Source organism: Schistocerca serialis, chromosome 5 (genome assembly GCF_023864345.2).
Source record: "Schistocerca serialis cubense isolate TAMUIC-IGC-003099 chromosome 5, iqSchSeri2.2, whole genome shotgun sequence".
Taxonomy (NCBI): Eukaryota; Metazoa; Arthropoda; class Insecta; order Orthoptera; family Acrididae; genus Schistocerca; species Schistocerca serialis.
Window position 1 is genome coordinate 348,677,047 of NC_064642.1, and position 20,106 is coordinate 348,697,152.

At 39.7% G+C, this 20,106-nt stretch overlaps 1 protein-coding gene and 1 non-coding gene across 4 annotated transcripts in view; one reads left to right on the plus strand and one right to left on the minus strand.

The window, feature by feature from the left end:
* Positions 1 to 20,106, plus strand: part of LOC126481132 (laminin subunit gamma-1-like) — a 338,089-nt gene that overhangs the window by 195,526 nt on the left and 122,457 nt on the right. For all 3 annotated transcript variants that reach the window (XR_007587516.1, XM_050104679.1, XM_050104680.1), the window contains exons 9-10: positions 6,994 to 7,176; positions 15,648 to 15,845. Coding sequence is in view for 2 of the 3 variants with exons in the window: in XM_050104679.1 (XP_049960636.1) it covers positions 6,994 to 7,176; positions 15,648 to 15,845 (381 nt within the window). In the remaining variant the exon portion in view is untranslated. The remainder of the gene's footprint in view (positions 1 to 6,993; positions 7,177 to 15,647; positions 15,846 to 20,106) is intronic.
* On the minus strand, positions 18,997 to 19,070 carry Trnat-ugu (transfer RNA threonine (anticodon UGU)). Its single transcript has one exon. It is a non-coding gene; the product is annotated as a tRNA-Thr (tRNA).

Sequence of the window (20,106 nt, forward strand, 5' to 3'; positions counted from 1 at the left end):
TCAATATCCACATCTCTAGTGCCTCCAATCTTCTTTCATCTTCCTTCCTCAATGTCCAGTTCTCCGCACCATATGGTGCAATGCTCCAGATGTAGCAATTGGCAAGTCTTTTCCTCAGGTCTTTGTTTAGTGACCCACAAAGTAATTTCTGTTTCATCTTGAATCCTTCTTTTGCCATTGCAATTCTTTTCCTAATTTCTGTTGAACAGTACATACCATCCATTATTACACTTCCCAAGTAATTGAAGTTATTCACTTGCTCTATTTCCTCTCCCCATATTTTCATAGGGCCTTTTTTTCCCTTTCCTCCAATTACCATGCTTTTTGTTTTCTTCTTGTTAATCTTCATTCCATAGTCTTCTAATTTTGTGTTTAGATCATCTAACATTTGTTTCATCTCTCTTGCACTCTCTGCCACCACAACCATGTCACACACCAATCCACTCTCCGACCTGCTATACAAACTCCTCTCCTTCCATCAAAACTTTCACTAATAATTTCCTCCAGATGTATATTGAACAGTGTTGGTGATAAACAACAACCTGTCTTACACCTCTTCCCAGTTCAATTTCTTCACTCATCACACCTCCTGTTCTTATTCTTGCTGTCTGGTTCAAATATAAATTTCTAATTAGCTGTCTATCCCTCCAGTCAACTACATGTTTCCTTAAGATTTCCATCAGTTTGTCCCATATGACACAGTCAAAAGCCTTCTCATGATCAATGAACACAACATACACCTTCCTTTTCTTCTCCATGTACCTCCCCCCAATCACTCTCAGTAGCCCAATGGCATCTCTAGGTCCCACTCCTCGCCTGAAACAAAATTTTTCATCTCCTATTAAGCAATTCAGCTTTCCATATAGCCTTCTGTTGAATGTCCTCAGCAAGACTTTGGCTGCATGCAATATCAGGCTCATTGTTCTATGTTCCTCACACTTTTTGCTGTTCTTTTTCTTTTTTATAGGTATTAAGGTACTTTCTGTACTGGTACTACTTTTCAAATGATTGATTTACAGTTTTAATATTATTGTTGGATCACTTGATACTTTGAAGGCATTTAGGCATCAAGGAAAATGTGTATTTTGCTGTCAATTTTAGAAAATGTATAACATCAATTGTGTATCAGATGTAAGTGAATTAGCAGATGTAACGGTGTGTGTTTTGAACTGCCTAAGGCAAACAGGTGAAGCAGTTCTCACATGGATTTAAAAGTGTTTTCAGATGGCACTTCTAAGTATACTTTCCAAATTAGCTACATGAACTATTTATATTTCTTTCTTCAAAACCTCAACATGTAGTTGAATATTGTTAAATAGAACATGCATTATGATTCATTATTAATGCTGGGTTGCTAAACAACAACTGTTGCACAATATAGTTGTCATTTGGAAGAAAGTCTCACAAACTCTAATTAAAGCTGCTTATATTTTTCTTGTCTTCTGCTATAATAGTTGTAGATAAACACTTGCATCATCATCTTTGTTGGACTGATTTTCATATTTATGATTGGAACAATCCTTCACACAGACCTTGTTATAACGTCAAGTTGAACACACATATTTCAGAACGACTTAACACACATAAGTCACAGAGTAAGCTGACAAGCAAGACATGTGCACACGTTAACATTCGAATGAGCACTGAGTCCCAGTCTAGCAGCCGCTGCTCGGCTGGCCGCTTAGGTGGTGCAGTTGCTGCATGGCTGGCAGACAGCGCCGCACGTAGAGGACGCGCGTAATTGCGTGGCGGCGCTTTGAATGATTGGTGAGTCACAACACTTTTCCCCCCTTTGAAATTGTTGCACTGGTCCTGATGGAGGTGTCCTGGCGATGGCTAACGTCCATAGGCATTGCTCAACTCGCCGTAAAGTCTCGAGGAGGCGGCATTCCGTATGGACGGAAGTGTCCGCGATGATAACGGGTCGAGATGACAGGAGACGTAAGGGTCGAATCTGCTGGGGCCCCATGCACAAATCTGCCCATTGTGGCAAGTCCAGTTGATATAACAGGAGACATGGGCGATGTGTCTGGGTCCGTTGGAGGAGGAGGCGAGTAGATTGGCTCTGACAGAGAATGGTCATCCAGTTCCTGCATGGGCATGTCTCCTGGTGGCATCCGTTCTTGTGCTGGCATCGCGATGATGGTGAGAAGGCTGCGTTGTGAGTATTGAGAGATGCCAAGATCCCGAGCATCAGGTAGAGCAGAAGGTGGTGTAGCGGCATTCGGAACAGGCATTGCCGGCACACGAGGCCGAAGCTGGTCCGAATGATGCACTGCAACACCTGTGTCCGTCTGAATTTCATACAGTCGTCGGCCATGGTGTCGGTAAGATGCGGCCCGGGCTCCATTTTGGCCGCCTGCCATATCCCCGTACCCAGACGAGGTCATCGGCAGTGAACCGGCCAAGTGAAGGCACCTGCGGCCATGCGGTGGAAGGCCGCAGAAGATGAAGTAGCGTGCGGGGCTGTCGGCCATGTAAGAGCTCAGCCGGGCTGTGGTCGCCCATGGGGGTGAAACAGTAAGACACCAGGAACTGGAGAAGCGCCTCATCAGCAGCAGAAGAAGTCAGAACTTTCCGCATCTGAGCCTTAAATGTGCGGACCAGTCGTTCAGCCTCGCCGTTTGATTGTGGATGGAACGGCGGGGCCATGACATCCATAATGCAGTGACGAGCACAAAAATCCGCAAATTCGGAAGAGGCAAATTGTGGACCATTAACAGTAACAAGAGTGAAGGGGAGGCCTTCCAAAGAAAAAATGTGTGCGAGAGCACTTGTGGTTGCTGCGGTGGTAGGCGACGTGCAACGGACAATGAAAGGAAAGTTAGAGTAGGCGTCAATTACAAGGAGCCAATAAGTACCTAAAAAGGGTCCCGCAAAGTCAGCATGAATGCGCTCCCAGGGCTTCTCAGGCAAAGGCCACGGTGACAAAGATGACTTCGGGGCAGCGGCCTGTGACGCACATCTGTGATCGTTTTGGAGGCATAAGCAATGGGTTGTTTCGAACCGTCAGAAAAACGGTGCGCAAGGACTGCACCGAGCCTGTATTGAGAGGCATCTGTGGCAAGAACAAGATGTTGGCCAGGTCGATAAGTAGCCAGGCACAGGGCCTGTTTCAGCATAGTCTTCAATTTCTGGGAAGCCACATCGCATGATGCGGACCAGTGAAAAGGCACGTTTTTATGCAACAGGCGATGCAATGGCTGAGCCACCAAAGCTGCAGACGGTAAAAACTTGTGATAGTATGCTATTTTCCCCAAGAAGGCCTGCAGTTCCTTAACAGATGTAGGGCGAGGAAGGGCATCGATCACGGTGACAGTTGCTGAAGCGGACGAATACCATCCCGAGAGAGTTGAAACCCCAAGTACGTGATAGATGCCTGAAAAAATTGTGATTTCTGAAGAGTACACTTGAGACCGGCAGTCTGTAAGATATGAAAAAGTGTGCGGAGATTTTGAAGATGTTCTTCAGTGGTGGAGCCAGTGACAACAATGTCGTCCATGTAATTGATACACCCAGGGACAGTGAGCAATAATTGTTCCAAGAATTGCTGAAAGAGAGCAGGGGTGCTAGCAACCCTGAAAGGCAAGTGTTGGTATTGATAGAGGCCGAAAGGCATGTTAAGGACCAGAAACTGTGGGGAAGCAGCGTCTAGAGGAAGTTGATGATAAGCTTCCGACAGGTCAATTTTAGAAAAATACTGGCCTCCAGCAAGTTTAGTGAACAGTTCTTCAGGTCGGGGCATAGGGTAAGTGTCGATGAGGCATTGAGCATTTACAGTGGCTTTGAAATCGCCACAGAGACGAAGATCACCATTTGGCTTAGCAACGACAACGACAGGAGAGGACCATTCACTGGAAGTGACAGGAAGCAAGACCCCTGAAGTAGTGAGATGATCCAGCTCCCGTTTTACCCGATCACGAAGGGCCACAGGAATGGGCCGAGCCTGAAAAAACTTAGGCCGAGCAGTGGGTTTGAGCGTGATATGAGCTTTAAAGTCGTTTGCACGGCCTAACCCAGGAGAAAAAGGGGACGAAAATGTCATCGACAAGGAATCCAATTGAGCATAAGGAATAGCATCAGAGACAATATTGACAGAGTCATCTATGGAGAACCTAAAAACACGAAAGGAATCGAAACCAAAAAGATTCTCTGCATTACTCTGGTCAACCACAAGTATGGGAACAGTGCGAACGACGGATTTGTAAGATACCTCAGCATTAAATTGTCCCAAGAGAGAAATCTTCTGCTTATTGTAGGTCCATAATTGCCGAGTGACAGGTGACAGGATTGGAGAACCCAATTGAAGATAAGTCTGAGAATTAATTATAGTGGCAGCAGAACCGGTATCCATCTGCATGCGAACATCTTGACCAAGGATTTGGACATTGAAGAATAACTTCCCTGAAAGGGAAGAAGTGCAATTGACAGACAACACAGAATCAGAATCAGCGTCATGTTCATGAACATCATGTATGCGGTTGGATTTGCACACGGAAGACCCATGACCTTTCTTTTTGCAATTGTGACACACTGCCCAACATTGGGGATAATCCTCACATGAATGTTTCGTAAAATACAGTGGACATGAAGGAAGATGCCGAAGCTTTTGCTGCAGTTTCTTAGCGGGTTGTTTACGGTTAGGCCGAGGCTGTGTGTGGGAGCGCACTGCGGCCATGTCAGCCGGCGGGGACGCGCCGCACACTTCGTCAACAGCACACAGAGGTTGTATTTCCCTGACATCACCCCACGCCTCTATTTGCGCCCCAGCAGTGTGAGAAATTTCAAAAGACTGCGCAATGGAGAGAACTTCATCTAGAGTTGGATTTGCCAACTGAAGGGCACGTTGCCGAACTTCTTTGTCCAGCGCCGACCGGATAATAGTATCCCGTACCATGGAATTGGCATAGGATTCTTTGTGAACGTCAGTAACAAATTGACACTTTCGACTGAGGCCATGAAGTTCAGCAGCCTAAGCGCGACAGGATTGATGCGGCTGTTTTTGACAACGATAAAAGGCAACACGAGAGGCTACCACATGCATTTGCTTTTGAAAATAGACAGAAGTGAGCACATTTCAGCAAAGGACAAAGACACAGGATCCTTCAAAGGAGCCAATTGCAACAACAACCGATACATTTGAGGTGAAATCCAGGAAACGAACAGAGACTTACATGCTTGTTTGTCCATGACATGAAATGCCAAAAAGTGCTGTCAAAGACGTTTTTCATAATCAGACCAGTCTTCTGCCATCTCGTCGTAAGGAGGAAAAGGAGGTATAACCAACAACGAGAAACGCCCCGCATTTGACGCCGCGACGAAATCGCGAATCGCCGCTGTTAGAAGCGTTTGCTGTTCAAGGAGATTTTGCAATAGTTGCTCAACAGTAGCCATGGAAAACTGTGGGTCAACGGTGAAAAGGAAAAATCCACTACCTCATCGCCAATTGTTATAATGTCAAGTTGAACACACATATTTCAGAACGACACAACACACATAAGTCACAGAGTAAGTTGACAAGCAAGACATGTGCACATGTTAACATTCGAATGAGCACTGAGTCCCACTATAGCGGCCGCTGCTCGGCTGGCCGCTTAGGTGGCGTAGTTGCTGCATGGCTGGCAGACAGCGCTGCACGTAGAGGATGCGCGTAATTGCGCGGCGGTGCTTTGAATGATCGGCGAGTCACAACAGACCTTTTCTGTTTATTTTCTACTGAAGTGGTTTCTTCACAATTACAGTTTGAGAATGTATATTGTAATCAATAATTTCTTTTACAAGAACTCACAACATCTGAAAGACAGAACTCGTGTTTACATTTCAACAAGTGAATAATTGAAGCTGCATCTGGTGTGCTTCTCATTTATTTATAGTTTGCTATTCGATGCTAGAATATTCTGAAAAATTAAACTTTTCTAATTACAATACTTTTCAATTAGTACCTCAGTTATGAACAAATTTTATGTTTCTGGATTCTACAATTTTAATATTTCAATACAAACATTATTATTTAAATTAATAACAGGTTTGACATAAAAATTTTTAGATTTCACATGTTTGTTTAAATTATGACCTTCCCATAATTTTCATCTGGTGACATGCTTTCCATAAAACTAATTGCATATTATTGATCATGTATCAGATATCTACACTCTTTAAGTAAAAAATTTAACCTGTCCCAAATAAAATTCTTGAAATTTATGGTTATCTATTTGTTGCTCATTACAAATGTAAGGTACAGTATAAAACAAAAATGCAATATTAAACAAATAGTTTTTTTTTCAAGAGTGTATCTCTACTTATCATTCTGTAATGCAAAATGATCAATAGGACAAAAAAACAAATGGAAGGCACTTATCAGTAACAGCCCACAATGAATCCAAATATTACCTTCATATGGTCATTTGTGTAGTGTTATACCCTTACAAAACTGTATCTTCACTGAAGGAACCTTGCCCACCCCCTGATGCATTTCACACTGCTGCTTCTTGCAAGAAATTATTACTTATTCTTATAAAACTCTTTCTTACTTTATCATGTAGCTCTAAATCATGTATGTTTAAAATATATTGTCACTAAATTCAGATATTTTTTGTAGCAGTAAACTGTTTGTCACATTTAGAAACACTTCTATGTTCAAATTGTAGTGTAGTCCCCTTAAGTACAAAGTTGTGATATCTGTCAGCTTCTTTTACTTACTGATGTTCACTTTTACACATCACAGTTTCAGCTGTTCTCAAGTTCTTCTTGGTACCATTTAATTCACTTCTGAAGTACTGAAACTGCCATTTTCCTTTGTATTTATTTTATCCCATTTACCTAACTATAACAAATTTGCATCTTTTGCAGTTGTTGATGCTAATGAGAAAGCTAGTTTTAAAGTTAAGTTGTTCATATGTGAAAGACAGTAAACTTGCAGTAATAACGCTAATGCTTGAAATGGACAGAATTTTGTTATATTTTATGTACAAACCATCCAATTTTATTTTTCAGGACAATGTAACTGCCAGAACAATACAGCTGGTCATAATTGTGAGTTATGTGCAAAAGGATTTTATGGAAATGCTTTACAAGGGTCAGCATTTGATTGCATGCCATGTCCTTGTCCAAATGGTGGACCCTGTCTTTACAATGGAAGCAATATTGTTTGCCTGGAATGTCCAGTTGGTTATACAGGTACACTTGTGTTAAAGTTTAATACAAGCACTGACACGTCCTCTTTTATTATATATAATTGAGACAAGTTTAACACAGCTAGATAATAACTTTCTCAACACAAGACTGTGTCCAGCTGGCACAATGTAGGGTACAGTGTGTGTGTGTGTGGGGGGGGGGGGGGGTTCATGTGCATGTGCTTGTGCATGTGTGTATTCCCTAGCTCAACAGAGGATTGATTCCAAAAGCTGGCAAGTTTTCTTTCTCTTTTGTATGAGCTTTTCAATGCCTCAAAACTTTGGCTGTTTGGTGATTGGTCTGCTTTACCCCTAAATTATTTACCATCCAGTTATGTTATTTTAATCTTTTACATGTTTAACAAAAACACAGTTTTACATATTTAATAACAACATAATTTTTAATCAATTTTATTCATTGATCACAATCGTTGTGTGTCATCACATTTACAGTTTTTGCTATATTTTGTATAATTACTTAACCATCATTTGTGTAATCAGTTACTCACTGCTTTCTCTAATGACAATGTAGGTGTTGGAATTTGTTCTTCTATTGGTCAGTTTTGTAGTAAGCTCAGCACAGCGTGTTTTAATTTGTTAGGAACATATAACATGAACCACCCACTTCAGTTATGGTTTGTGACTAGCTGAGTACCTGGTGTTGCCAGGGCATGTATTTGTTTCAGTTTCCTATTAGTCCATTTCCTGTCCCCCTTCGCTGTCCATTTCCTCCTCCTCCCAACTCTGTTCACCTATTATTCCTCCTCTCTCAACCGTCTTCTCCTCCACCTCTCTCTGTCCACCTCCTTCTCTCATCTTCAGTCTCCTTCTCTCATCTTCAGTCTCCTTCTGCCCCCTCTGCCTGCCCATCTCTTCCCCTTCCTGTCTCTCCAGCCCCTTCTCTCCTTTCTCTGTCCATCTCCTTCTCTTTCCTTTCTCTGTCCATCTCCACCTTCTCTTCTCTCTGTCCATCTCCTCCTTCCCCACAACTGTGTCCATCTCCTCCTTCCCCCTCTCTGTCTCTCCATCTGCTCCCTGTCCATCACATCTAACCTAATAGGAACTTGCTGGTTCTTATCCACACATATTTTTAGTCAAATATCCCCTGTATCTCAAGTGGATTTTGGCTGCCCTTTCATTTTCATGCAGCTCAATCGTTATGATGTTTTATCTCCTGAAGTGTGTGTTTTACAGTGATATAATTTTGCAGGTACATTCAATGGTACGTGCAGATATTGTCTATGAAATGTGTGTGGAGTAGAGTTAGTAGTAAAGAAGTAATAAATTAAATTGCCATGCATGATGTGGCAGTTTCTCATGCATCTTAGCATTTATGATGTTATATCTCCTGAACTGAGTGTCACACAATGACGTAGTTTTGCATTTGTGTTCAGTGTTATACATGAGTACTGTCTGCAAAATGTCATTAATAGAGTTAGTAGTAAAGCAGTAACAAATCAGAATGTCATTTCTGATACAGCAGTTTTATTGCATGAACAGTGAAAATGTAGTAAGGGATAACCTTTTTTCTTTGATCATTTTGTGTAGTATGCCAGTGAGAAAAAGGTTTGTAAAGGTTTGAAATTATATCTAAATTTTGCTGCAAATGACTAAGTGGTCTCATTCTCAAATACTGGATGAATGAAGTCTAGGTTTTTGCACATCATGGACTAAACTTCGTTTCACCCCCATTCCCACCCCATTGACAGGTAGGTGGTTCTTACCCCCATAGTGCTTCTTTCCAGACATTAAATGATCTGTGTGTCAAGTTTCCAAATCGACCCAGAAGCTTAGGAGGAGCTGTGGAACATATATACAAACATTCTTACATTTTTATAATATGTTTGGATTCTTTTATGTGGTCAATGACACCACATTGTTTGTTGTAAATACTTTTATTCAAATGGTTCAAATGGCTCTGAGCACTATGGGACTTAACATCTATGGTCATCAGTCCCATACTTTTATTCTTTATTCTTTAATCACAATCATTGTGTATGATCACAATTACTGTTTCTTGTGCACTATAAGTAATCACATCACAGCTGTTTGTGTAATGAGACACTCACTGTTTTGCCCATTGGTGATACAGCTTTGTGTAACCTCTGACATTTGTTTCTCTTAGTTTGTAAATAATTTTAGTAAGTTTAACACAGCTTGACTTTAATTCTGTTAACAACATATGACGAAAACCACAAGTTTGGTTATTTTAGCTCTTTTACATGTTCAATGACACTGCATCTTTTCTAACCACTTTATTCAATGATCATTCTGTGAGATCACAATTACCATATCTGTTATATTTTATGTAATTACTTTACAACAGTACTATGTAATTAATCATTTGCTGCAATTTTGTGTGAGCACTTTGTAAGGATTTATCTTCTAATAGTTATTATTGCACAATCGATACATCACACTCGAGGAAGGTCAAGCAGTGTGTTTACTTGTTTACATCTCTTGTGGATGGCCCTGCCTGGATAGTGTAGTGTGCACAGTGTGCCATGTACGCTTTCCATGCTGCTACCAGATGGTTGCCAGAATGTTAGGGATCATTGTTTCCAGATTTTATATTTAAGGTTACATACGACAACAAGATTATTTATATGATGATTGGTATATCTCAATGAGGATTTATTATAAAACTATTGACAGTGAGAGTTACTTATTTTATTGATTAAGACACTGTAGCTTTTGCCCTAATGTCTTATTTTGTTTAACTGCAGGCAGCCCAGTGATGTTCTAAGAGTGAAACTCTTTGAAACACAATAAATTGTTTTATTAAACAGCAGTGGTGGTTTTCATTAATCACTGGTGTTAGTGTCAATGAGCTGTGGCGCTGAACATGATGATTATTTGCAGGTGTTTTGCATTCACTATGCTTACCAATTTGTAAACTGAGCAATTTGTATTTAATTAAGCTAACCAAGAACCAGTGAAAACCAAGAAATTCTTTTTAATGAAGAGTTATACCATGTGGTGCTTGGTTCGCACAGGCTCCCAGTTGAATTAGGCCTATGGGAACTTACAGGCTTATAAGCTATGGCAGACTTATATTTATCAAGAGATTTGTACCACAGGTACACAATAAATAATGTTTAAATGATATTATAATTTTAGATAATGGGAATTCTTGGATGGAAAAATACATAAAATCCACACCTACATATGTATATAAACTACATAATCCACCAAATAATGCATTTCCTTCTCTGTTCCACTCGGAAATAGAGCAAGGGAAAAGTGATTGTCTAAAAGCATCCATACAAGCCCTAATTTCTCACATTGTATCTTTGTGGTCATTATATGAAATGTACGTTGGTGGCAGTAGAACTGTTCTACAGTTGGCCACAAATTCCGATTCTCAAAATTTTTCTTCAAGGGTTCACATTTGAGTTCACAAAGCACCTCTGGAAAATAATACTTACATGCTGATTGAACCTAATGGTAACAACTTGTAGCACACCTCTGAATTGTGTTGATATGTTCCTTTAATCTGACCTGGAAGGGATCCCAAACATTCTAACTATACTCAATAATGGGTCGCACTAGCATTGTAAATGCCATCTCCCCTATGGACAAGCTACACATTCCTGAAACTCTTCCAATAAAACAAAGTCTAGGACTTGCTTTCCGTACTACCAACCTGATGTGCTCATTCCATTTCATATCACTTTGCAACATTATGCCTAGATATTTAATCAATGTGATTATGTCAAGCAGCACCCTACTGATGCTGTACTCCAACATTTAAGGATTGTATTTGCTACTCGTCCACATTAACTTACATTTTTCTACATTTAGAGTAAGGTACCATTCATCAACCAACTAGTAATTGTATCAAAGTCATCTTGTATACTCCTACAGTCAGTCAATGATGACCCATTTATATCTGCATAGTTATGTTTGCGAGTGTGTATACTCTTACTAGAAAAAGAGCAAGAACTTGGAAGCTAATGTTAACAGTTCTGTGTTACATATTTCTGTGCACCACACACCAGTCTGTATTATATTTTTGATTTGACTCACCACCTAAGCCACAATGCAGGTGGGGATAACAATTTGTTTACTGAACCACACTTGAGTAGTGTCTTGCTATCTTGCTGTAATTAGTCTACAGAAGTATGATAACTATATTATTAATGATAAGTTCATGAGATAAAATATTAGTGGCCCAAGATGAATTGTTTCTATCAGTGAATACAGGTCCATCACAACCCGTTCCCAAGTGGTAATTGCAAAGGGAACTGCATAAAACAGACATCTGGAGTCAAAACACTTTGCAAAAGGCCATTGTTTACAGCAGGACTACATGTATTAAATGGGACAAATAACTGGGTGCTAGCTAACAGGAGGCATGCAATGTAGTTCAACAAGTCATGATATTGTCTCTTTTCAAATTATGCAAGGCGTCAGTTGCATCGACAGTCCAGTGGTGCACTTACAGTGCATGAAGGATACAGTTATTGTATGAAGTGTTTCTATGATGTTTTAAGCAATGTTTTTCTACCATGACTTGGATTCACTCATTCAGGTCACTGTGAACATGAATCAGGATGCTTATTTCAACATTCTTGATGAGAAAGTATTTCCTGTTCTTTTACAGCTTCCAGATGAGTAAGCTATGGACACTCCCATCTTCCAAGATTACAACACGCATGTTCACAGGACTGTACACATCCATTGTTGTTTTGACAAATACCCAAGTACTATATCACACCTGTCCCACCAAATCACCCAGTCTTAATCCCATAGGAAATATCTGGAACAGCAAGTGAAACTCAGCAAACAGTTTTCTTGCAAATTGGTAACTATAGGATAGGAACGCGGGTAAGCTACTACCAAAAGCATAGTAAATGCATTATTATAGCCAATATAGACATGAAGCCCACATCTACCACAGTAGTGCAATTTTATATGCCAACTAGCTCTTCAGATGATGAAGAGATTGAAGAAATGTATCGTGAGATAAAAGAAATTATTGAGATAATGAACGGAGATGAAAATTTAATAGTCATGGGGCACTGGAATTTGATAGTATGACAGGGAAGAGAAGGAAAAGGTCAGATGGTTCAAATGGCTCTGAGCACTATGGGACTTAACATCTGAGGTGATCAGTCCCCTAGAACTTAGAACTACTTAAACCTAACTAACCTAAGGATATCACACACATCCACGCCCGAGGCAGGATTCGAACCTGTGACCGTAGCGGTCAGGCGGTTTCAGACTGAAGTGCCTAGAGCCGCTTGGCCACACCAACCGGCAAGGAAAAGTTGTAGGTGAATATGAAATGAGGGTAAGGAATGAAAGAGAAAGCCACCTGGTAGAATAACTTAATCATAGCTAACACTTGGTTTAAGAATCATGAAAGAAGGTTACATACGTGGAAGAGGCCTGGAGACACTGGAAGGTTTCAGACAGACCATATAATGGTAAGACAGAGATTTAGGAACCAGGTTTTAAACTGTAAGACATTTCGAGGGCAGAAGTGGGCTCTGACCACAACTGTAGATTAAAACTGAAGAAACTGTGAAAAGGTGGGAATTAAAGGAGAAGGGACCTGGATAAATTGAAAGAACCAGAGGTTGTAGAGAGCTTCAGAGAGAGCATTAGGGAACATTTGACAAATACAGGGGAAAGAAATACAGTACAAGAAGAATGAGTAGCTTTGAGAGATGAAATAGTGAAGGCAGCAGAGGATCAAGTAGGTAAAAAGACGAGGGATAGTAGAAATCCTTGGGTAATTTAATGAGTTGAATTTAATTGATGAAAGGAGAAAATATAAAAATGCAGTAAATGAAGCAGGCAAAAAGGAATACAAACGTCTCAAAAATGAGATCGACAGGAAGTGCAAAATGGCTAAGCAGGGATGGCTAGAGGACAAATGTAACGATGTAGAGGCTTATCTCACTAGGGGTAAGACAGATACTGTCTACAGGAAAATTAAAGAGACCTTTGGAGAAAATAGAACCACTTGTATGAATATCAAGAGCTCAGATGGAAAACCAGTTCTGAGCAAAGAAGGGAAAGTGGAATGGTGGAAGGAGTATATACAGGGCCTATAAAATGGCAACATACTTGAGGGCAATATTGTGGAAATGGAAGAGGATGTAGATGAAGATGAAATGGGAGATATGATACTTCATGAAGAGTTTGACAGAGCACTGAAAGACCTAAGTCACCACCAGGTTCCAGGAATGAACAACATTCCATTAGAACTACTGATAGCCTTGGGAGAGCCAGCCATGATGAAACTCTTCCATCTCATAAGCCTCAGACTTCAAGAAGAATATAATAATTCCAATCCCAAAGAAAGCTGGTGTTGATAGGTGTGAAAATTACCAAACTATGAGTTTAATAAATCACAGCTGTAAAATACTAACACACATTCTTTACAGACGAATGGAAAGACTGGTAGAAGCCAACCTCGAGGTAGATCAGTTCGGATTCCATAGAAATGATGGAACATGCAATGCAATACTGACCCTACAACTTATCTTAGAAGTTAGATTAAGGAAGGGGAACCTATGTTTCTAGCATTTGTAGACTTAAAGAAAACTTTTGGCAATGTTGACTGGAATACTCTCAAATTCTGAAGGTGGCAGGGGTCAAATACAGGGAGCGAAAGGCTATTTACAATTTATACAGAAACCAGATGGCAGTTGTAAGAGTTGAGGGGCACAAAAGGGAAGGGAGTGAGACAGGGTTGTAGCCTATCCCCAATGTTATTCAATCCATATAATGAGCAAGCAGTAAATGAAATAAAAAGAAAATTCGGAGTAGGAATTAAAATCCATGTAGAAGATACAGAAACTTTGAGGTTTGCTGATGATATTGTAATTCTGTCAGAGACAGCAAAGGACCTGGAAAAGCAGTTGAATGGAATGGACAGTGTCTTGAAAAGAGGATATAAGATTAACATCAACAAAAGCAAAACAAGAACAATGGAATGTAGTCTAATTAAATCAGGTGATGCTGAGAGCATTAGATTATAACCTGAGACATTTAAAGTAGTAGCTGTGTTTTGCTATTTGAGGAGCAAAATAACTGATGATAGTCGAGGTAGAGGGGATACAAAATATTGGCAATGACAAGGAAAGTGTTTCTGAAGAAGAGAAATTTGTTAGCATCAAGTGTAGAGTTAAGTGTCAAGAATCTTTTCTGTAAGTATTTGTATGGAGTATAGCTTTGTATGGAAATGAAACATGGATGATAATAGACAAGAAGAGAATAGAAGCTTTCAAAACTGGTGCTACAGAAGAATGTTGAAGATTGGATGTGGTAGATCACATAACAAATGAGGAGGTACTGAATAGATTTGGGGAGAAGAGGAATTTGTGGCACAACTTGGACTAGAAAGAATCAGTTGGTAGGACATGTTCCGAGGTACCAAGGGATCACCAATTTAGTACTGGAGGGCAGTGTGGAGGGTAAAAATCGTAGAGGGAGACCAAAAGATGAATACACTAAGCAGATTCAGAAGAATGTAGGCTGCAGTCAGTACTTGGAGATGAAGCAGCTTGCACAGGATAGAGTTGCATGGAGAGCTGCATCAAACCAGTCTCCGGACTGAAGACCATAACAACAACAACAACAACAGCAACAGAATCTAATTATCAATGAGGGCATCAGCTGCATGTGACATTCCTGAAGGTAGTTTTGGACTACCTTTTTTACTGAATTGAGTTCATTATCAGGGCTAGAGGTGGTGTTACACAGTATTTGCCTGATGTCTCGTAGGACGACTAATTTTTTGTCCTAAGTGCTTCTGCATGTGACATTCCTGAAGGTAGTTGTGGACTACCTTTTTTACTGAATTGAGGTCATTATCAGGGCTAGAGGTGGTGTTACACAGTATTTGCCTGATGTCTCGTAGGACGACTAATTTTTTGTCCTAAGTGCTTCTGCATGTGACATTCCTGAAGGTAGTTGTGGACTACCTTTTTTACTGAATTGAGGTCATTATCAGGGCTAGAGGTGGTGTTACACAGTATTTGCCTGATGTCTCGTAGGGCGACTAATTTTTTGTCCTAAGTGCTTATCCTCATGGCACTATAGCCACATTTAGGTCAGAGTAATCATGTATATTGTCATTAGTTGTGAGTTTTTTGTACAAATTGCAAACAATTTATTTTTATTTAACATTCTAAAGTATATTAGATTGTTAAGTTTGTACCCTTTTTGAACAACTTCATTGTTCAATCAGTCAATGCTAGACAGGTGTTACAGAATCTTTGATAATTCCAGACAACTGAGTGTATTATTATTGTAATTTTTATTCACGGTGCATTAGACTGTCACCAAATAAAAATGTATACTGCTACATTGCTAATGATATATTAAATTTGAAGTACAATATAAGAAAACACAATTTTCTGTCTGATGCAGTATCACACACAGCAATCCAAGTAGTAGTTTTCACTATTTAATTTGGTAAAAATTTTGTTGATGGAATTTCACTTTTGGTTTTTGTAGGACCTCGCTGTAATATCTGTGAAGATGGGTATTATGGAGATCCTGATGGCATTAATGGACCTGTCATGCCGTGTCAGCCTTGTGAGTGCAATGGTAACATTGATTTCAATGTTACTGGGAACTGTAATGCTACTACTGGAGTATGCCTGAAATGCATTTTCAATACAGAAGGAGAACAGTGTGAAAGATGCTCACAAGGTAAGCAGATAACAAATACAATGTAATGACTAAAATTGGTGATTAATAAACTAAATGATCACCTTCTTTGTCTTTCTGTTTTTCAGTGTTTGATTTACCGTATTTACCCAAATATAAGATGACCCTGAATATAAAAAGACCCCCCTTTCTTACTTAAAAAATGTTCCTCAAGAAAACTTTTTATAACATATTCTGACTAATTAGAATTACAAACTCACACTGACATAAGGCATCTGCTTAAAAAGTAATATTACACCTATTCTAAACTTAGGCCATTTATCCCTTGCCTACGTTTTGACAATACAAGGAATAATAAAATAGGCAAAAAGAACATTTTTACATTATTTTTTATCTTCACTGCTATTTTCTATTTATTTAGCCTGATATCTGTGGTATCACTATTTCTAATCATTGTCAGCATCCTAACAGGACAGCTATGAAACTTTATATCTTCGTTGTTGCAGATATTTGGCGTTTCCAAATATTTTGCGTTTCTGAGGTTGTGATTGGGTGGGACCTGAGAAAACACATACTGGATTTCATTTCTATACTGATGTGAGCATTTTAAATGTCTGTTGGTTCCAAACATATTGCCTGCCCGCCACTCTCTCATTGACTTTGTAGAATCAGCAGCTGACACAACCCCTATTGTTCCCGTCATACCACATGGCGAGCATTGACAATATTTCTGCATGAAATACAGATCACTGGTCCCAATCTAGACTTTTAGCATCTTAGGCAGAACTGTATGCTGTGTTGAGTACTTATCCAACTTTAAAATCAATTCGATTCTGAGTACAAATGGGTTCAGGCAAACTGCATTTTAAACATGACAGATGTTCATAAAAAGCCAAAGTACACAAAATAGATTCCCCATGAGAGGAGGGGGGACAAGGGGGAGGGGGGGGAGGGGGGGGGGGGGGGAACAAGACGAAATTTGCTGCCCTCTCACCACTCCCCACCCTGCAGTCATTGTAGTTCTTAGCCAAACTGGTGTCACTGTCCCCCACCTGCCCCCTCCAACTCTTCTATAGTGTACTTGAGCTACAGTGAACATAGCTGGCAGTATACTCTAGGATACAAACCATATTTAACAACAGAAACTAATATGTAAATAAAAGATCACAATCACAATTCAGTCCAGTTCTTAAACTTTCACTTGTCCCGCGATCCAGTACCATCTGTTGGTACTATCTCGACAATGGGTCTTTCCACCGTAATTTATTCTTGTGATGCCAACTGCATTCAGTTCAGTGTGATTTATATCGCTTGTTAGACATTTAGTTCCGGATTAATTTTTTTCTCGTTTCCTCTGATTAAAACCTGGTGACATTTCCCCCAGTATTCTAATACGTGAACAGCAACTGAATTTCTCATTTTCAGCTCACTTGGTAAATCATTACAGTTTCTCACAACTAAATAGAATACTGACTTGGATTCAGAATCAACTGATGTTTTTGAAGGACAAGATTTTCACCTTAAAAGCAGCTTAAATGTATAATATGAATGTGCTACCCAAACATGTATGAGAACTTCTATTGCAGACCTGTTCAAATACAACAAAAGTTTGTAAATTGACAGAATTTAATGCTATTTCCTCCTGTGTTTCACAAAATTGTCCATTTTTAAGCAGAGCATTAGATTGTTGTAGTGGCTAATACATAGTTTCTTGTGCATCCCTTCCACATTGCACTGGCACTAGAAGTCAGATGTTATGTTATTGTTCGAGTTAGGTCAATACTGTAGCGCTTTGGCACATTGGAAAGTCTCGATGCTATTAAAATGAAAGCATTGTTTGCTAAGTCCTACACTCCTGAATTCCTCAAAATTAATTTTTATGAAACCTCAATAGCTAAAGCTTCATTTGTAAATGTAAGACAACCCCTGTATTAATTGATTAATGTATGTAAAAATGTTGATCTGAACATCAATAGTTTAATCTGTGAATATAAGATGACACCGTATGTTTTGAATGATGAATTTGGGAAAAACTCTTGTCTTATAATTGGCTAAATATGGTATTTTGTTTCCTTTTTTTTAGTGCCATATAATGATGCAGAAAGTATCATCAGCAACATGTATGTTGTTGTGGACTTAGCCCAAAGATTTATGTGATGTATCTCTCCACACTAGTGTGTTTTGTGCAAGCCTCTTCACTTCTGCTTAACTTCTGCATCATATTGAACTCGACTACTGGTCTCCTTCTACTGCTTTTAGGTTCCACCCCACACCTCCCTTCATTACCAAATAGGTGATTTCTTTATGCATCAGGATGTGTCCTGTCGACTGATCCCTTCTTTTAGTCAGCTGTTCTACAATTTTTCCCCTTTATTTATTCAGGCAAGTAGCTAACAGTTCTTCAGTGTCCTTTGCCTTCTTTAACAGAACTGCAATGTTATTGGCAGAAGTCAGTTTATATTTCTTCTCACTGAACTTTAATTCCATTTCCAAATTCTTCCTTGCTTTCCTTTACGGCTTGCTCAGTGTAAGGATCAAATTACATCAGGGAGAGATTGCCACCCTGTCTCACTTCTTAACTACTGCTTCCCTTTTCTGTCCTTTGACTCTTTATAACTACAGTGTATTTTCTGTACAAGTTGCAGATAACTTTTTGTTCTCTGTATTTTATCCCTGTTATCTTCAGAATTTCAAAGTGTGGTCCAGACAACATTATCAAAAGATTTCACTAAATCTTTCTTTTTCTGAGTAAACAGTCTTATGATTGATTTGCTGTGGCCTGCCACAAATTCCTCTTGAGTGTCAATTTCTTCATCTCAGAGTAGCACTTGCACTTTTTGTTGTCAATTAGTGCGACTGCAGGGACTTATCCCTAGCACGCTTCCTGTCAGACACACATTCCCAACTGTCCACAACCTACATTCATGATGTTCCTGAAGGATATTTGCCCATTCACTCATTACTCACTCCATCTAAGGTGACGATTCCCATAAGAATTTGGGCAAAGTGTGCACATTCGCACAGGAGGAGGTCAATGGCTGGGTAGCCTTTAACTATATGAAGATAGTAACTGTTCCGAAAGAACAGATATAATGACCATGCAGCTTCTTTAGAAAGAGATGACAATTAATCGAAAATCTTTGCTACCAACAGGTGTTGCTGACATACCTCAATGAGGACAGTTGAAAATGTGTGCCCCGACCGGGACTCGAACCCGGGATCTCCTGCTTACATGGCAGATGCTCTATCCATCTGAGCCACCGAGGTCACAGACGATAGCATGGCTGCAGGGACTTATCCCTAGCATGCTTCCCATGAGGAAATATTTTTGCTTACAATAGGAAACACCAATTGCTTGCATGTTTTTTTAGTTATTTTATCATTTGCACTAGTGTTTCTTGTACCATAGCCACAAAGACAGATTGTCAACTTATGTCATAACTTACTCTTGACATTTCAAAAGTTCTCAGGGAAAAACGTTAAAAGTTGTCTGGAAATCACGGAAATGTCAGAGAATTTCACTTGGGGAAACTCGTGGCAAACCTGAAAAAAAATTCCGTCATTCAGTATGACAAGTTAAGTTTGTTTCCAAGTGTCTTGAAACCCTCTATGAACACTGACATGTGTGTAGTACTATAGGTAGCCAAATGTCATGTCACCCTTTTCGCAAACTGCCCTCTGTAGTGCTATAGGTATGCTCTTGCTCCTGCATTAAATTGCGGTATATTGCCAGCAGACTGTCAAATTTTGACAGAGACTGTCCTAAAGGACATATAAGACCAACTGATGCTGCCTAAAAATTATAACAAGAATGGATTGCCATCCATTACATAGAGAAGGCATTGAGTGATAGACAGGAACATTTTGAAAGTCTGCTATAAATTATTATAGACTGACCCATGAACAATGGCAGTTCACAAAGGTTGAGACAATAATGGGGTTAGCATTGTTGCTGGTTCCAAATGACAGTTGGAGTATGCACATATACGTGCGTTGCTCCTGATGAAAGTATGTATCTTGCAAATTATGTCTTGCTTGCTTATGGAGAATTTATTGTCCACCACCACCATCTCCCATGACAGCTTGCTACAAATGGAATAAAAATTCACTAAATAACTCATTATGATTGAGTAGAATGCTGACAATGCATACAACATTCAGAGGCATGGCACTCATAACACTATTGAATGCTCATTGGCTGTCAGAGAATGCGTAATGTACGTGTGTAGAATGAGCCTAAACTCAACTGCCATCATTCGTCACTCGAACTATAGCTCTCAGGCTATATTGCTAAGTACTAAGT